Raw genomic sequence first — 13,666 nt, forward strand, 5'->3', positions numbered from 1 at the left:
GATAGTTGATGTACTGAGCTTCCTCCACAACTGGCTCTTCCTCAGCAGTCACCAATGCTACATCAGACGTAGATTGGCCTGGCTTGTTCATAGCTGCAATCTGTGCGGTCAATGCCGAAACCTGTGCAGTAAGTGATGTGATTGGGTCTACAGCATACACTCCAGCAGGTTTCCTTGATCCAGATCTTTCACTCGGCCACTGATAACTGTTGATGGTCATCTGTTCAAGCAAATCATAGGCCTCATCAGGTGTTTTAGAAAAAATAGTACCTCCGGCGGCTGCATCCACATTCCCTCTGGTTGGCCCATCTAAACCATTGTAAAACAACTCAATCTGCACCCAATCTGCATAGCCATGATTCGGGCATTTCCTGAGTAATTCTTTGTATCGTTCCCATGCCTCATACAATACTTCAAATTCTCTCTGCCTGAAGTTGGTGATATCTATTTTCAGCTGAGCAGATTTAGCAGGAGGGAAGTACTTTGACAGAAACTTCGTAACAAAATCTGCCCAAGTAGTAACACTTCCCAGCGGTAGAGATTGGAGCCAGCTCCTAGCATGATCCCTGAGAGAAAACGGAAACAGGCGCAATTGAATAATTTCGTCAGAAACACCGTTAATTTTTACCGTATCCGTGATCTCCAGAAAAGTTCTGAGGTGAAGATGGGGATCTGCGGTGGCTGCTCCTCCAAATTGGTTCTGTTGAACCATGTTGATGAGTGCGGGCTTTAGCTCGAAATTATTAACAGCAATAGTTCCACGAGCTATTCCAGAGTAGTGAGCGTTTATGACTGGGCGGAAATGTTCCCGGATTGGCACCTCTCTTGGGAGCTCATTCTGATTATCTCTGTTTTCAGCCATCGCTTTAATTTCGTCTCTCCTTCCTTTCCTTAATCTCCTGGCAGTTCTTTCGATTTCCGGATCAAAAATTAGCAAGTCGGGATTTTGAAATCTTCGCATGCACTGCAAAACAAAAAGATTATAGATTAACAAAGTAACTAAAATAAAATAAAATAAAGTCTAAATTAAAGTAAAGACTAATTAGTAATGATATCAATATGCAATTAAATAGTTTACTCCCCGGAAACGGCGCCAAAAAACTTGTTCAATATTTTCACTACCGCAAGTATACGGTGTCAAGTTTTAGTACTGGTTAGAGTACAGATATCGATCCCACGAAGAGTAAATATTTAAAACTGTATATTAATTACCACAATTGACATAGCTCAACTTTATTTAAACGAATCAAATAGTTGGTTTAAAATCAATTCAAATAAAATAACAATTCCTGTAATTCTAGCACGCAGCAGAAAATTCACTGATGAAATAAATCTAGAGATATGATTTCGTCGAGTCTCCCCTATGCTAAATTAACATTGACTAACATTTAATTAAATTGCATCATATTTATTAACCAAGAACTCACAGTATTTTCTATTCCCTCTGTCGAGTGTTAAAAAGAAATGTACTACCTATTACTGATTTTAATATGTCTATTCAAAATCACGTAACACGTAATAAAAGTAAACAGGGTTCTTTTATGGATTCGTCAGAGTTATACGTCTTTTGCACGTTATAAATATCTAACGATGTGATTTCTTCTGTCCTAATTTCAATCCCATCTGTCGAGTGTTAGATTTCAATTATGTAATCAATCGAATTATGGCCAGTAATTCAACATCATTAAAAACAAGAAATCACAAATAAACATGATGAAATAATTCAATGAAAATTCAAATCGTCGTTCACATAGGTTCAACCACGACTACATCAATCTCTAGAAAATAAAATTAGTTCATGCTCGAATTTAAATCACCACAAAACCTATTTGTAATCATTAAAAACGTAAAAATAAGAAACCGAATTAAGAACGTGTTGGCGAGAGATGAAAGTGCTTCTCCGTGTCCGGATTCACCGTCTTCTATCTCCGTTCTTCGCGTCCCGTGATCCGTGCGCTCTCACTTTTTCTCCTTTCTCTCGAGTGGTGTGACGGCTGTGCTAAAAATATTTCGGAACCCCTAAAAAAAACACGCCGACGCCTATTTATTTCTGAACTTTGCGCCGCGCGCATATGCGCGCCATGAGCGGCGCATATGCGCGCTGCTCTCGGTATTTCACTTCTTGGGGCATTGCTCGCGCATATGCGCGATCTTACTCGCGCATATGCGCGATCTTACTCGCGCATATGCGCGAGTCTCACTGTATGGCGCGGCTTTGAGGGCGCATATGCGCCAATCTTTCTGTCCTAGTTGCGCATGCTTGGCTCACATCTCTTCTACTAAGCGCCATTTTGGTTCATTTTCACGCCTATGTCGTGGCCGCACCTAGCTACCTGCAATCACACCAAAAACAATAAAAAGCGCGTAATTCCGCCCAAAAGACTAACAATCTATATGAAGTATAAGAATAATATAAGTGCTTATCAGTAATCTTTCTTGACAGAAGTTTGTGGATTAGGCTGTCATCAGCAACAGCAAACACAGAGTGATTAAAAGTTTAAATACTGCCAAATGTGGATTAGCTGCATGGTAGTAAGGAAAAATGAAATCTAGGAAATTCATTTATACTTAAGCTTAGGGAAGCATACACTTTTCAATGCAGTCTCTCATAAGTTACATACAGCTCTTCTTAAACAAATGTTATTATTCACTTTGTTTCTGATATGATTTCCAACTCTGGTTGATAACGTCTTCAGGATACTCTCGTAGCAGAGTTTGTGTCGTTTGTGACTGGAAATGGATTTGGTGGCATAGTGAGATTGTCTCCATCTCGTTCCAGCATTTGCACTACTGCTTTCATGGACGGACGATCCGCTGGATACCATTGAATACACCAGATTCCAACGATTGTAAGCTTCCTTGCTATCTTAGTTTCATCACCTTCTTCCTCGATATGCATTAATATTTCATCTCCTTGATTTAAATGATTATAAATCCATTGAGGAAAGTACACTTGACTATTATTTACCGAATTATCTACATTCTTCCTCCCTCCAACCATTTCAAGCAACATCATTCCAAAGCTATAAACATCTGACTTGTACAATACTTTGCCAATTGTCCTTGACAACATCTCAGGTGCTATGTATCCCATTGTTCCCCTCGCAGCTGTCATTGATACGGCACTTTGTTCCTTGGAACACAGCTTAGCGAGGCCAAAATCACAGATCTTTGGGTGGAAATTATGATCTAACAAGATATTATGTGGCTTGATATCAAAGTGGAGGATCTGTTTCTCACATCCCTCATGAAGATATTCGATCCCTTTGGCAACCCCTAGAGCTATATCTTGAAGCCTTGTCGGACCCACGGAATTTTTCTTCCGGCGCTCTTGAAAGATGAACCTCTCAAGTGATTCGTTTGGTAGAAATTCATAAATGAGAGCTCGTTTAAATCCATCAGCACAAAAGCCCACCAGGCGGACAACATTGACGTGATGAATTTTTCCAATCGTAGCAACTTCATTTATGAATTCCTCGCCATTTCCCTGAAAGTATTGGAGGACCTTTACTGCAACATAAATGTCATTGGACAGTATTCCTTTATAAACGATACCATAACTTCCCTGACCCAATTTTTCACTAAACTCATTGGTCATCTTCCTTACATCAGTGTAAGAGAATCTACTAGGTTTAAGAGCTCTATAATCTTCCAAAAAAATTTCAATCTTCTCTTGATTTTTTTTTTTTTTGTCTGCTCTGATTGAGCTGTAAAGAAGGTAGAGAGCTGCTAGAATTAACGCAGAAAGACAGGAAGCCAAGGTTGCACCTAAGGAATATAAGTAAAAACAATTTAGTACATATATCTTTTACAAACATCCGGGAAAGTACTTTTTTTCCTACCTGCAAGCCTCGCTGTGTTTGATCGATCTGCATAAGATAAAAGCGTAAACACGTAAGAAATTTGTTTTTCATTTGGGATAAAACAATCAAGGCAAAAGTAGATTGTGTAACACCCCTATATTTATATCTGCTTGAATTGAATGGCAAGATAGTTTAAAAACTCAGCAACTCTCTTAAATAGTGACCTGCGTTCAATAGCTCCTTTCGATTTACATGTAGAAAGCAGAAGAGGAAGTACTGTATTCTTGTTCTGATGAGAGCATAAGGAATCCGTGCTTTCGTTTGAAGTTTACAGCTGGAAAAAATGGTTGAGTAAAATAATACCTTGCTTTGTATATGGTTTGTCAACACACCTAAGCTGATGGCCCCTTGTATAATTTTTGAAGCTGCACAATTTTCCTTGAGATTCACACTGGCCACATGCTGGTTTAGACCAATTCAACGTGAGGTCCTGTTCATATATTATCTTTCCACGGATGAAATTTTATGAAGCTTGGTGCATGAAATCAATAAATAAGGATCCTGGATTAGAGAAGATTCGATTGGAACAGCGTGGGCTTGGTATTTGGAATCACTATAACAATGAATGTTGCGTAAAAAAGGACAAGTCGGAGAAGAACAATTGAACAGTATGTAGTCAACTAAGCTGTAGTAATTCGGGAATTGGAATGAGGAACCTGATAGATTTAGTATCCTTTGAAGAAGACATCTTTCTGGATCATAAATATTAACTGTTTCAAGAGGTCAGTAAATCTGAGGACATCTCTTTTCTTGTTCAAGATTGATCAAGATTCTTGCATATTATGCATTTAGTTTGTCCTTTCACTCGATTCAAATTTCTGTCAAATGCTTATTATATCGAGGGAGTTAAAAAGTTAACGAGATGTTGCCCCATTACCTCACCACAAATTCAATGTAAGCTTTGGTCTAAACACGTTAAATAAAAGGCGTCACATGCCGAAATATCACAAGTAACCCCTCGTCCCTGGCCATCTCACGGTATTGGACTGCTGGTTGACATTTAACGCGACTCTTGCATTAGATGTTTTCTTGAAATTTTGCTGTCCTACTTTGTATTAGAACTACTGGTTGTAGAAGTAACATAGTATTTATCTTATTTATCAATAAAATATAGTAAATAATATTATTATTATTATTATGTAACATTGCAATTGCACAACTGTATGGTGTTACATTATATGCTACCATAGGAGTAATAACAAGTTCAACTTCATATGTAACATAATTCAACTATAGTTTAACGTTATATCGTATATGTTTATATATCTACTGAAAAGATAATCTCATTTTCATCAAATACTTCAGAAAATACTTATTTTATCGAAATATTTGATTTCATCCTATAAATTCTTTGTGAATTTTTAATTTTTTTTTTAATGGATTATATGTACTACACATATATATTATTGTCATCGTCGTTATGCTATTACTAGATAATATATTATAATATTTTGCTTGCATTATTGTGGATAGCGTTTCACAATTAACTACTGTACTATAAATTATTATATTGCTACTGTTATTATATTATTACTCATTCTAATATAATTACTACTATAAAATTAATATTACAATAACAACTACATTATTATTAGTAGAATAATAAATTTCGATTCGAAAATTTTATAATTAAATTTGGATACAATCGCATAGTGAATGTATAGTTCTAGCTAGCTTCAAATGTTTTTCGAGTAATTCAAATCCGAACTTCTCAAACTCGATTTTTCCGAGCGAAAATCGATTCCAAACTTTATTTTAAGCACTACAATAACTAAATGTGGGTTGTTTAACATGAAATTGTCAAAATACTACCCGACTCTTGTTTTTAGAACCGTGGAATTAAAATCTGAATAATCTCTAAAAAAAATAAAAAACCGGTTATGAGGAATCGGAAAAATAACATGAACCGTAAATTATTTTAAAATTTTAAGATTTTGTAGTATATATAAACATATTAAATGATGTAATTAAACTATTTTATTTATAAAAACTAAATTTAACCCCTTATTTTTATTTTGTAGTATATATAAACCGGAATGTAAGAAAACGTACTGCAATAGAAATTGAGCAGCAGTGACACCCTTTGAACGCGTTTCCAAACGCAGCAGACATTTTCTCTGCAATTTCTTCTTTTTTACTTGGTCTGTAGGAAGATCTAATCTTCTCCGAGGTATGATTTCGGACAAGTTCATTTGTTTTTTTTCCTGAAAGTTTGTGTATTTTTTGGTAAAGAAAGCGGATCTGTTTTTTTTTCCCAACAGGAAAAGCTCATGGCTTCAAAGCGGATCTTGAAGGAGCTCAAGGATCTTCAGAAGGATCCTCCTACGTCTTGCAGTGCTGGTAGATTAATTTTCTTAGAGGAAAAATTATTACCCTAAAGAAAAAGTTTCGATTTTGATTTGTTAATGAACTTGGTTTTTGGGAAAACAATATTTTATGAGTTTTGTTACTTGAAGCTCCATGAGTCTGACCTCTTTTTTATTTTTTATGAGAGTTGTAAGTTTTTTCCCTGAATGGGTGGGATAATTCGGTGTTGCGCTTGTAAAAAATGGATATTCATGTTCACTGTGTTTTGCTTTAATATTTTCTTGTTGAATTTAGTACGTGACTGATTTTGATAAAGGCTTTGATCTTATTTTCCTCTCGGGTTTGCTGCAAGTGTCTTGATTTAGAAAGTTTTGTTCCTATGGTTATGCAACATAACGAAGCTTGAAAAGGTCAAAAAGACTCGTAAAAGATTAATTTATTCTATTAGGCTCGTGTTTTTTTTATTATGGATCGGAACTTTGGGTGATTGATAAGTTTTCCGTCCAATTGAGAAAGAATCTTCAGGAAAAATGTATCTGAAACTGATGCATTGAGTAGATTTATGAACTTGCATTTTATATATATGTCTCTTAGGCACGCTGATTAACGAGTCCTTTAAAGGTTTTGACGTGATTAGTTGCTTTCTATAATTGGCCAGTTATATCGAGCTTTGTGAGTTATTCTTGAAATGGCCAGTTATTAATGTACGAATATGATCTATGAAAATCAGCTCTACGTATTTCTGTATCGTTCTACACTTATCTTTTCATGGATACGCAAGTCATCTCTGGTTTTGACCCAAGTTAAACAGTGGAATAGAATTCTAATAGGTTTACCCAATTTTATATTCGTGTTTTTTTACTTTTACTTGAAGTTCGCAAACTACTATAGTGAAAATGTTGAAGGACTTGCATACTGAAGAACATAAAAAGTTCACATTTTGTTCTGTTTAATTTTTGCCTTCCACTTTGTATATATCTCAGGTCCTGTGGCTGAGGACATGTTTCACTGGCAAGCTACAATCATGGGTCCTCCAGATAGTCCATATGCTGGTGGAGTTTTCCTAGTTACCATTCATTTTCCTCCCGATTACCCTTTCAAGCCACCTAAGGTTTTTGCACGACTAATTCTCTCTCTACTTTCGGTCTCTCATTTTTCCACTTTTGAGGGTTATTTTAGTTGTGCATTCGAGTTAGGGGTGGATTCAGGAATTTGAGAGACGGACGAGATGAGGGGTGAGGTGGGGTGACTGAATGTATTTTTGGAGGCAAAATTTTTTTTGCGGTATTTTAGAAGCACAAAGTTTGAAAATAGAGTTCATTCCCCTGTGAGCCACCCCACTAGATCTGCCCCTGATTCCATTGATATTTGCTCCTGTAACATGCCATCATCTCTTTCAGCAAGCCATTTCATTCCGAACTTCCGAACTTTTGCTGGAAGTTTTTTGAATAAATTTTCATTTCTTGTGTGTTCATCATGTGTTCGCAGGTTGCTTTCAGGACAAAAGTTTTCCACCCAAATATAAACAGCAACGGAAGCATATGCCTTGACATATTGAAGGAGCAGTGGAGCCCTGCCCTTACTATTTCCAAGGTTCATTTTGCTTGTATCTATAACCTACTCTACCAATTATATTTGATCAATCAACTTTTACCCATAATAACATACCGCTGAATGAACTCACTTTTCTTATAGTAGTTGCAATGATTTGTTACCGATCTCAGGTGTTGCTTTCTATCTGTTCTTTGTTGACCGACCCAAACCCCGATGATCCTTTGGTGCCTGAGATTGCTCACATGTACAAGATAGACCGGAGCAAGTATGAGACCACTGCAAGGAGCTGGACTCAGAAATATGCTATGGGATAACAACTATGTTTCGGTTTGTACGATGTGATGGGCCTTAATTTGGGCGAAATAGCAGTCCAAAAAGACATTCTGGTATTTTGTGTTTAGTTCATCTTTGACTCCCATGTATGTCGCTTGCTCATTTTATTCTCGTCTCAAACATTTTGTTGGCATGTTAGAAATTATTCATTACTATTCATATTTGGCAAGAAAATTTCTCGAATTGCTATATGGAGTTGATCCTGATTCCTGACATTATGTTATACTTAACTTGCTCCATACATCACGTACATGTATTGGATCATTCATTATTATTACTAAAACTATTCAGAAAGGAACAAGATTAAACTCCAAGAACCCGAAAGCAAAATATTTGCAATAAACCCTTCTGACTCCCTGTCGTGGACTTCATTCCTTAAATATCATATAACATACCAACTTGCATGAAATTTTCGGGGGGAATTCTGAGTGATGTGACTGCCGATACGCTGTTCTTCTGCAAGAATCTATAGAGGTAATTTATGGTCCAACGGCTCAGCCAACTATTGCTTTCTTTAGATTTGAGAATCGTTCTTCCCGTGACAAAGACGACCCCTTTCTCGAGTGCAGAATCGAGTTTCTTAGCTTCTTCTGCACTTTCTGATATCTCTTTGAGCTTCTCCACGATCAATCCAACAGCATTTCCTGCTAAACTTTGTTCGTCTTTATAGCCGAACTGAATCAAACATCGGTAAACTCCATCGAACCCCACTTTCCCTACCTCAAACCGCTCTTCTGGTAGCACAGTCTTGATCGGTAGAGTTCTAATGGTTACAATGATGGTGATTTCCCGAAGAGAATTCGTGTTGTGAATATAGTGTCTGATAATTGGTGGGATCCCGTTTACAAGATCAGCACAGAACAAACATATTCCGGAAGGATGGTGAAGGTCACTTTCGTATAAGATTCTGTGGAGTTCTTCAAATCCGAGCTTTCTTTCCGAATCATATTTTGTTTTCTTGCTTCTGCCACTGGTCCAAGATAACATGATGATCATAAAGAAAGCGGCGATTGCGAATGGAACCCATCCCCCTAGTGGGATTTTGTTTACCATTGCTGATAAGAATCCGCATTCTACGAAAAGAAACGGGAGAAAAAACGCCAAGATTAGAAAAAAATTTGTGTCCCAAATGACCAACATCACTAGTGTCACCAAGCATGTGGTTATAAGCATCACACATATGATTGCAACGCCTGCACAACAGAAAGCAGACGAATAAAAAAAACTCAGTAAATCTTGAATCAGATGAATCATAATATGAACTAAAGATAGTAGAGATAGAGAATTTGTTTTACCATACGCATTGCCTATTTCAACACCTTGTTTGAATCCCAAAACAAGAGCAATACAAAGAGCCCCAATAATGAAATTGACTTCTGGAGAATAGACTTGACCCTCGTGCTTCGAGGATGTATGGAGCATGTTAACTCGAGGAAAGCATCCGAGAGCAAGAGATTGCTTGACGATAGAAAATGTTGCAGAAATCATAGATTGGCTGGCGACAACGGCAGATATGGTGGCGATCACGAACATCGGCCAGTACACCGGGGTGGGAATGGAGCTATAATATGCGGTGCTCAATTTTTCTGGGTTCTGGACCAAGTAAGCCGCTTCTCCAGCGTAGCACAACACCAACGAGGGATAAACAAACATAGAGAAAGCCAACTGCATGAAAAATCGTTACTTTCTTCACTCAAAAATCTAACAATAATCCCAAACTTAAATTTCAAACCCGAAAGTACAATGGATGTATTAGGTGGGAAAGCATTGCGATCATATAAGTCGCTCCACCATGATTTGTAGAACTTATGTGCATTGATCAGTGCTATTTGCTGGTTTTCATTCTAACCTGAATTGATCTTTTGTTGAAGTGGCCTAAATCAGCGAACATTGCTTCAGCTCCAGACGTGCACAGAAAGGCTGCACCGAGTAGCTCCCAGCCGGTTCGGCCTCGTTCTTGAAAGAACTTGATAATGTAATAAGGGGAAATGCCCTTTAGGATTGAGGGATGGTACTTGATAATGTTGTAGAGTCCAATTGCAGCATTTGTAGAAAACCACAAGAACATTATTGGAGAGAAAGAGCAGCTAACTTTACTTGTTCCAAATTTTTGGAAATAGAACAAAATTAAGAGAAGAATTACTGCCATAAGAACAACATAATCTGACAAGGAAAAAATGAAACAAATATTAGGATTTGCACCATTATCATGGTATTGTAAAATGTGAGTAAACTCATTATATATCTTACTGGTTGTAATCTTTGGGGAAAGTGTCTGAATTCCTGAAAGAGCAGAAAGAACTGCAGCAAAAGGGGAAAAAACACATTCAAGTTGGAAATTGGAGAAGGAAAAAGACCGAATAAATAAATGTTAAAGCTGTTGATTCTATAGGGCAAGTTTCTAAGAAATCTCGAGTTTATTGAAGGCGGTTTAGCGATAGTTCTACGTTTTAACAGATACCAACATAACTATATTCCGCTTTAGATCTTACACTTCTTATTGGTAAACTTTGTAAGATAGAAAACATGATCCTATTTCTGTCCATTTTTAGAAAAACCAATAAGATTCAAACATGTACGATCAAAAATTTCCATTACGATTTTCTTGATTGCATACCACTAGTTGCTGGTGTAAGAGCTCCATCTCCAATGACCATGCAGGTCCCAAGAAGCACAAAAAATGTTAGAAGAAACTGAGCTTTGTTACTTTTCTCGATAAAAGCCTTGCTCTTATTCTTTATAACGCTCCCTTGTTGGTAATACATCAAATTTGTATCAGATGGAAGCCTTGTATCCTGAATGGTGAGGTTGTTTCGGAACTTTATATGGCGACATAGGTACGAATACAAGGCGAAAGTACCGCCTTCTCCATTATCATCAGCACGAAGGACGATGAATACATATTTGATCAAGGGTATGACGGTCAACGTCCAGAAGATAATGCTAAAGATTCCAAGAAAATCTTCTCTTGTAGGATTTTCAAGTAGAGAAGAGGGAAGCACATAAAGCGGAGAAGTGCCTAGGTCTCCGTACACAATTCCCAGTGTTTGATAAGCTAAGAGAAAAGTTTTCATTGCACCATATTCCTAAACCAAAAAAAAAGGAATTTGTTATAATTAGCCGTTTCATTACATTACTAATTTGATTCTATAAACATATATATATTAGAAAAAAATAATCTGAAACAACAAATGAACAATGATATGCACACACTGCATTGGCAAATTACATTTAACCAAAAACAACGGCGGATTCGAGAATCTGAAACAACAAATGAACAATGATATGTACACACTGCATTGGCAAATTACATTTAACCATATACAACGGCGGATTCGAGAACCACGAAAGGATGTAACATACGACAAGTAAAATTAGTACACTTAACCACCTTTTGGGAAGTGGAATTCGATTTCTTATATCGCGGGATCTCCTCGTCTTCCTCCATGTTCATTGTGATTATGTGTTTATAGATATGGGAGGAGGAAGGGAGAAAGAGTGTAACAGAATTAGACAAAGAAAGAAATTGTGAGAGAGAACTAGATAAGGAAGCACTTAAATTACTGTTGCATGCATATTTTGAGGGGGGGTAGAGGTACTGGTGTGGGTGGGTCAATGCAAGCCCCCCACAAAAAATAATTAATTAATTAATTAAGACAAGAAATATATGGAGAGGGGAATAAACATAGGAGTTTTGGAAGGCATGCATGTCAATAGAATAAATCAGAGGATGTTAGAGAACTAGGAGGAATTTTATGGGACATGTGAAATACTCGGAACCATCAATCACTTAGATCTTTGACTTGTCAAATCTTTCTACGACGACTCCACAAAACCATTTTTCACCCTTACGATATTATCTTAAACGTGTATCCAACAATCCACATTTATTCTCATATATAAATCGCATGATTTTTCTGTGGACATCAGAATATTGAACAAGGATCATATCATTCATCGAACAAAATAAATAACATCGTTCATACTATATCGAGTTTAACAACATCGTCAACGTATTACAACATGAATAATTGGAGGAAAATAAAAGACCATACTTGAAATGCTAATTAAAACAGACAAAAAAAAGGGTTATAAATCGCCCTAAATCAAGTGAACAAGGATTGTTCGGTTGTTTGTTAATGAAGTATTATTTTCACACAAAAAAAAAACAGGGATTAAATTTCATACCCTTGTTTGTGGAGTTTTAGGCGCATATATTCTTGGCAAATGACCCACTGAGAAAATTTTATTTGCATGATCACCATTTTTGTTCTCAGTGCTTCCATCAGAAACTTCCATTTCGATTTCATGCTGGGAACCCATAATCCTTAGAAACTTTCACCAACCCCACCTGCTTATATATATATATATATATATATATATATATATATATATATATATATATTCTCAAGCGTGTACTGTTATACCCTTAACTTTTTTCATATAAATATTTATTATTAGGATCTATTATAACAAACATCTCAAAAAAATTCATTTATTTAACAAATCTAACGTAATTTATCACAAATTATCTTTTTCTCTATCTTTAATTTTTCAAATTTGAATAAATATTCTCACGCGTGTGAAGTTACACCCTTAACTTTTTCCATATAAAAATTTATTACTGGGATATATTATAATAAACTGCTAAAAAAAATTTATTTATTTATCAAAGATCGCGTACTTTATCATAAATTATCTTTTTCTCTATCGTTATTCAAATTTTATTATGTATATATCTCTCTGTGTGTGTATTCTCATGCGTGTACGGTTATAGCCTTACATTTTTCATACAAAAATTTATTACAAGGATCTATTATATTATAATAATTAAACTTTCAAATTTTTTCATTTATTTAACAAATATTACTTAATTTATATGAATACCCGAGAATATGAAAGGTTGCAAGTGTTAAAGCAACGGAATTTTTAATTGCATGTATCTTATTAGGGCAAGCGAAAAGACTTAATCAACAAGTTTCGACTATGTAGATGTAAAATGCATCTATATTGGGAATACATTTAGGTGAAATCTGAAATGAAATTTGCCTTTATTAATTAATCACGGTAAAAATATATATAGTTTTGATATGTTGTTCACGTACGTGTCCATCAATGACAGTGACACTTATCTATTGGATGTGATGAAATATATCCAAATTGTACCTCCAATAGATGAGTGACATTTTATTGGTGGACACGGACAAAATATCAAAACTATATATATGTATAATCAACAAGTTTTGACTGTGCGGATGTAAGATGCATCTGTATTGAAATCTAAAAACAAAATTTGCCTTTGTTAATTAAACGTGTTATTATTTTTGTAATCTTGGATGAAATTTTCCCTTTTCAATTGACAATGGTAAAAATTCATAATGCATGTTTGGCCAAAGTTGGGTGTGTCATGCAATAATATTGAACTTTTCCTTAAATCTAACACAGATTTTAAAAATCACACACGAGGTTTATTTTTCAAAATATCGCAATATTAAATCATTCGTATCTAATTTTTTAGATAATTAAATTTAAAACCTTTATACTAACTAATTTCTAATTGATTTGAAGCCTCTTTTTAAAATTTCTAATCCTATCTTTATCTATATTTT

General features: G+C 35.7%; 3 protein-coding genes and 1 non-coding gene across 4 annotated transcripts; 2 read left to right on the forward strand and 2 right to left on the reverse strand.

Annotated features, from left to right (window-relative positions):
• The first annotated feature begins 350 nt into the window (after positions 1 to 350).
• Positions 351 to 457, forward strand: LOC142532105 (small nucleolar RNA R71). The gene has a single exon (XR_012816497.1). It is a non-coding gene; the product is annotated as a small nucleolar RNA R71 (small nucleolar RNA).
• Positions 458 to 2,548: 2,091 nt separating this feature from the next.
• LOC142530496 (rust resistance kinase Lr10-like) lies at positions 2,549 to 3,907 on the reverse strand (the record flags this gene model as incomplete). The annotated part of the gene is made up of 3 exons (XM_075636329.1): positions 2,549 to 3,557; positions 3,727 to 3,768; positions 3,843 to 3,907. Coding segments are annotated over 3 exons (972 nt in total), but the record flags the coding sequence as incomplete, so codon positions are not given.
• A 1,958-nt stretch (positions 3,908 to 5,865) lies between these two features.
• LOC142531090 (ubiquitin-conjugating enzyme E2-17 kDa-like) lies at positions 5,866 to 8,248 on the forward strand. The gene is made up of 5 exons (XM_075637117.1): positions 5,866 to 6,033; positions 6,125 to 6,203; positions 7,154 to 7,281; positions 7,659 to 7,763; positions 7,895 to 8,248. Exons 2-5 carry the CDS (start codon positions 6,134 to 6,136, stop codon positions 8,036 to 8,038), a joined length of 447 nt encoding a protein of 148 aa, XP_075493232.1. The 5' UTR covers positions 5,866 to 6,033; positions 6,125 to 6,133; the 3' UTR covers positions 8,039 to 8,248.
• Positions 8,249 to 8,371: 123 nt separating this feature from the next.
• LOC142531089 (potassium transporter 26-like) lies at positions 8,372 to 11,656 on the reverse strand. The gene is made up of 6 exons (XM_075637116.1): positions 11,449 to 11,656; positions 10,675 to 11,143; positions 10,308 to 10,358; positions 9,907 to 10,220; positions 9,353 to 9,722; positions 8,372 to 9,250 (listed from the first exon to the last, which is right to left on the reverse strand). The coding sequence occupies exons 1-6, from the start codon at positions 11,509 to 11,511 to the stop codon at positions 8,433 to 8,435; spliced, it is 2,085 nt and encodes a 694-aa protein (XP_075493231.1). The 5' UTR covers positions 11,512 to 11,656; the 3' UTR covers positions 8,372 to 8,432.
• Positions 11,657 to 13,666: the final 2,010 nt, after the last annotated feature.

Source organism: Primulina tabacum, chromosome 17, assembly GCF_025594145.1.
Source record: "Primulina tabacum isolate GXHZ01 chromosome 17, ASM2559414v2, whole genome shotgun sequence".
Lineage (NCBI taxonomy): Eukaryota > Viridiplantae > Streptophyta > Magnoliopsida > Lamiales > Gesneriaceae > Primulina > Primulina tabacum.

Bases quoted from the DNA above. Each gene is read 5' to 3' on its own strand.
- LOC142531090 (XM_075637117.1), top strand. From the start codon at position 6,134: ATGGCTTCAAAGCGGATCTTGAAGGAGCTCAAGGATCTTCAGAAGGAT. The intron at 6,204-7,153 runs GTAGATTAATTT...TATATATCTCAG, and splicing joins TCCTACGTCTTGCAGTGCTG to GTCCTGTGGCTGAGGACATG. The intron at 7,282-7,658 runs GTTTTTGCACGA...ATGTGTTCGCAG, and splicing joins ACCCTTTCAAGCCACCTAAG to GTTGCTTTCAGGACAAAAGT.
- LOC142531089 (XM_075637116.1), bottom strand. From the start codon at position 11,511: ATGAACATGGAGGAAGACGAGGAGATCCCGCGATATAAGAAATCGAAT. The intron at 9,723-9,906 runs GTTAGAATGAAA...TTTTTCATGCAG, and splicing joins TCAACAAAAGATCAATTCAG to TTGGCTTTCTCTATGTTTGT. The intron at 9,251-9,352 runs GTAAAACAAATT...TCTGTTGTGCAG, and splicing joins TGAAATAGGCAATGCGTATG to GCGTTGCAATCATATGTGTG.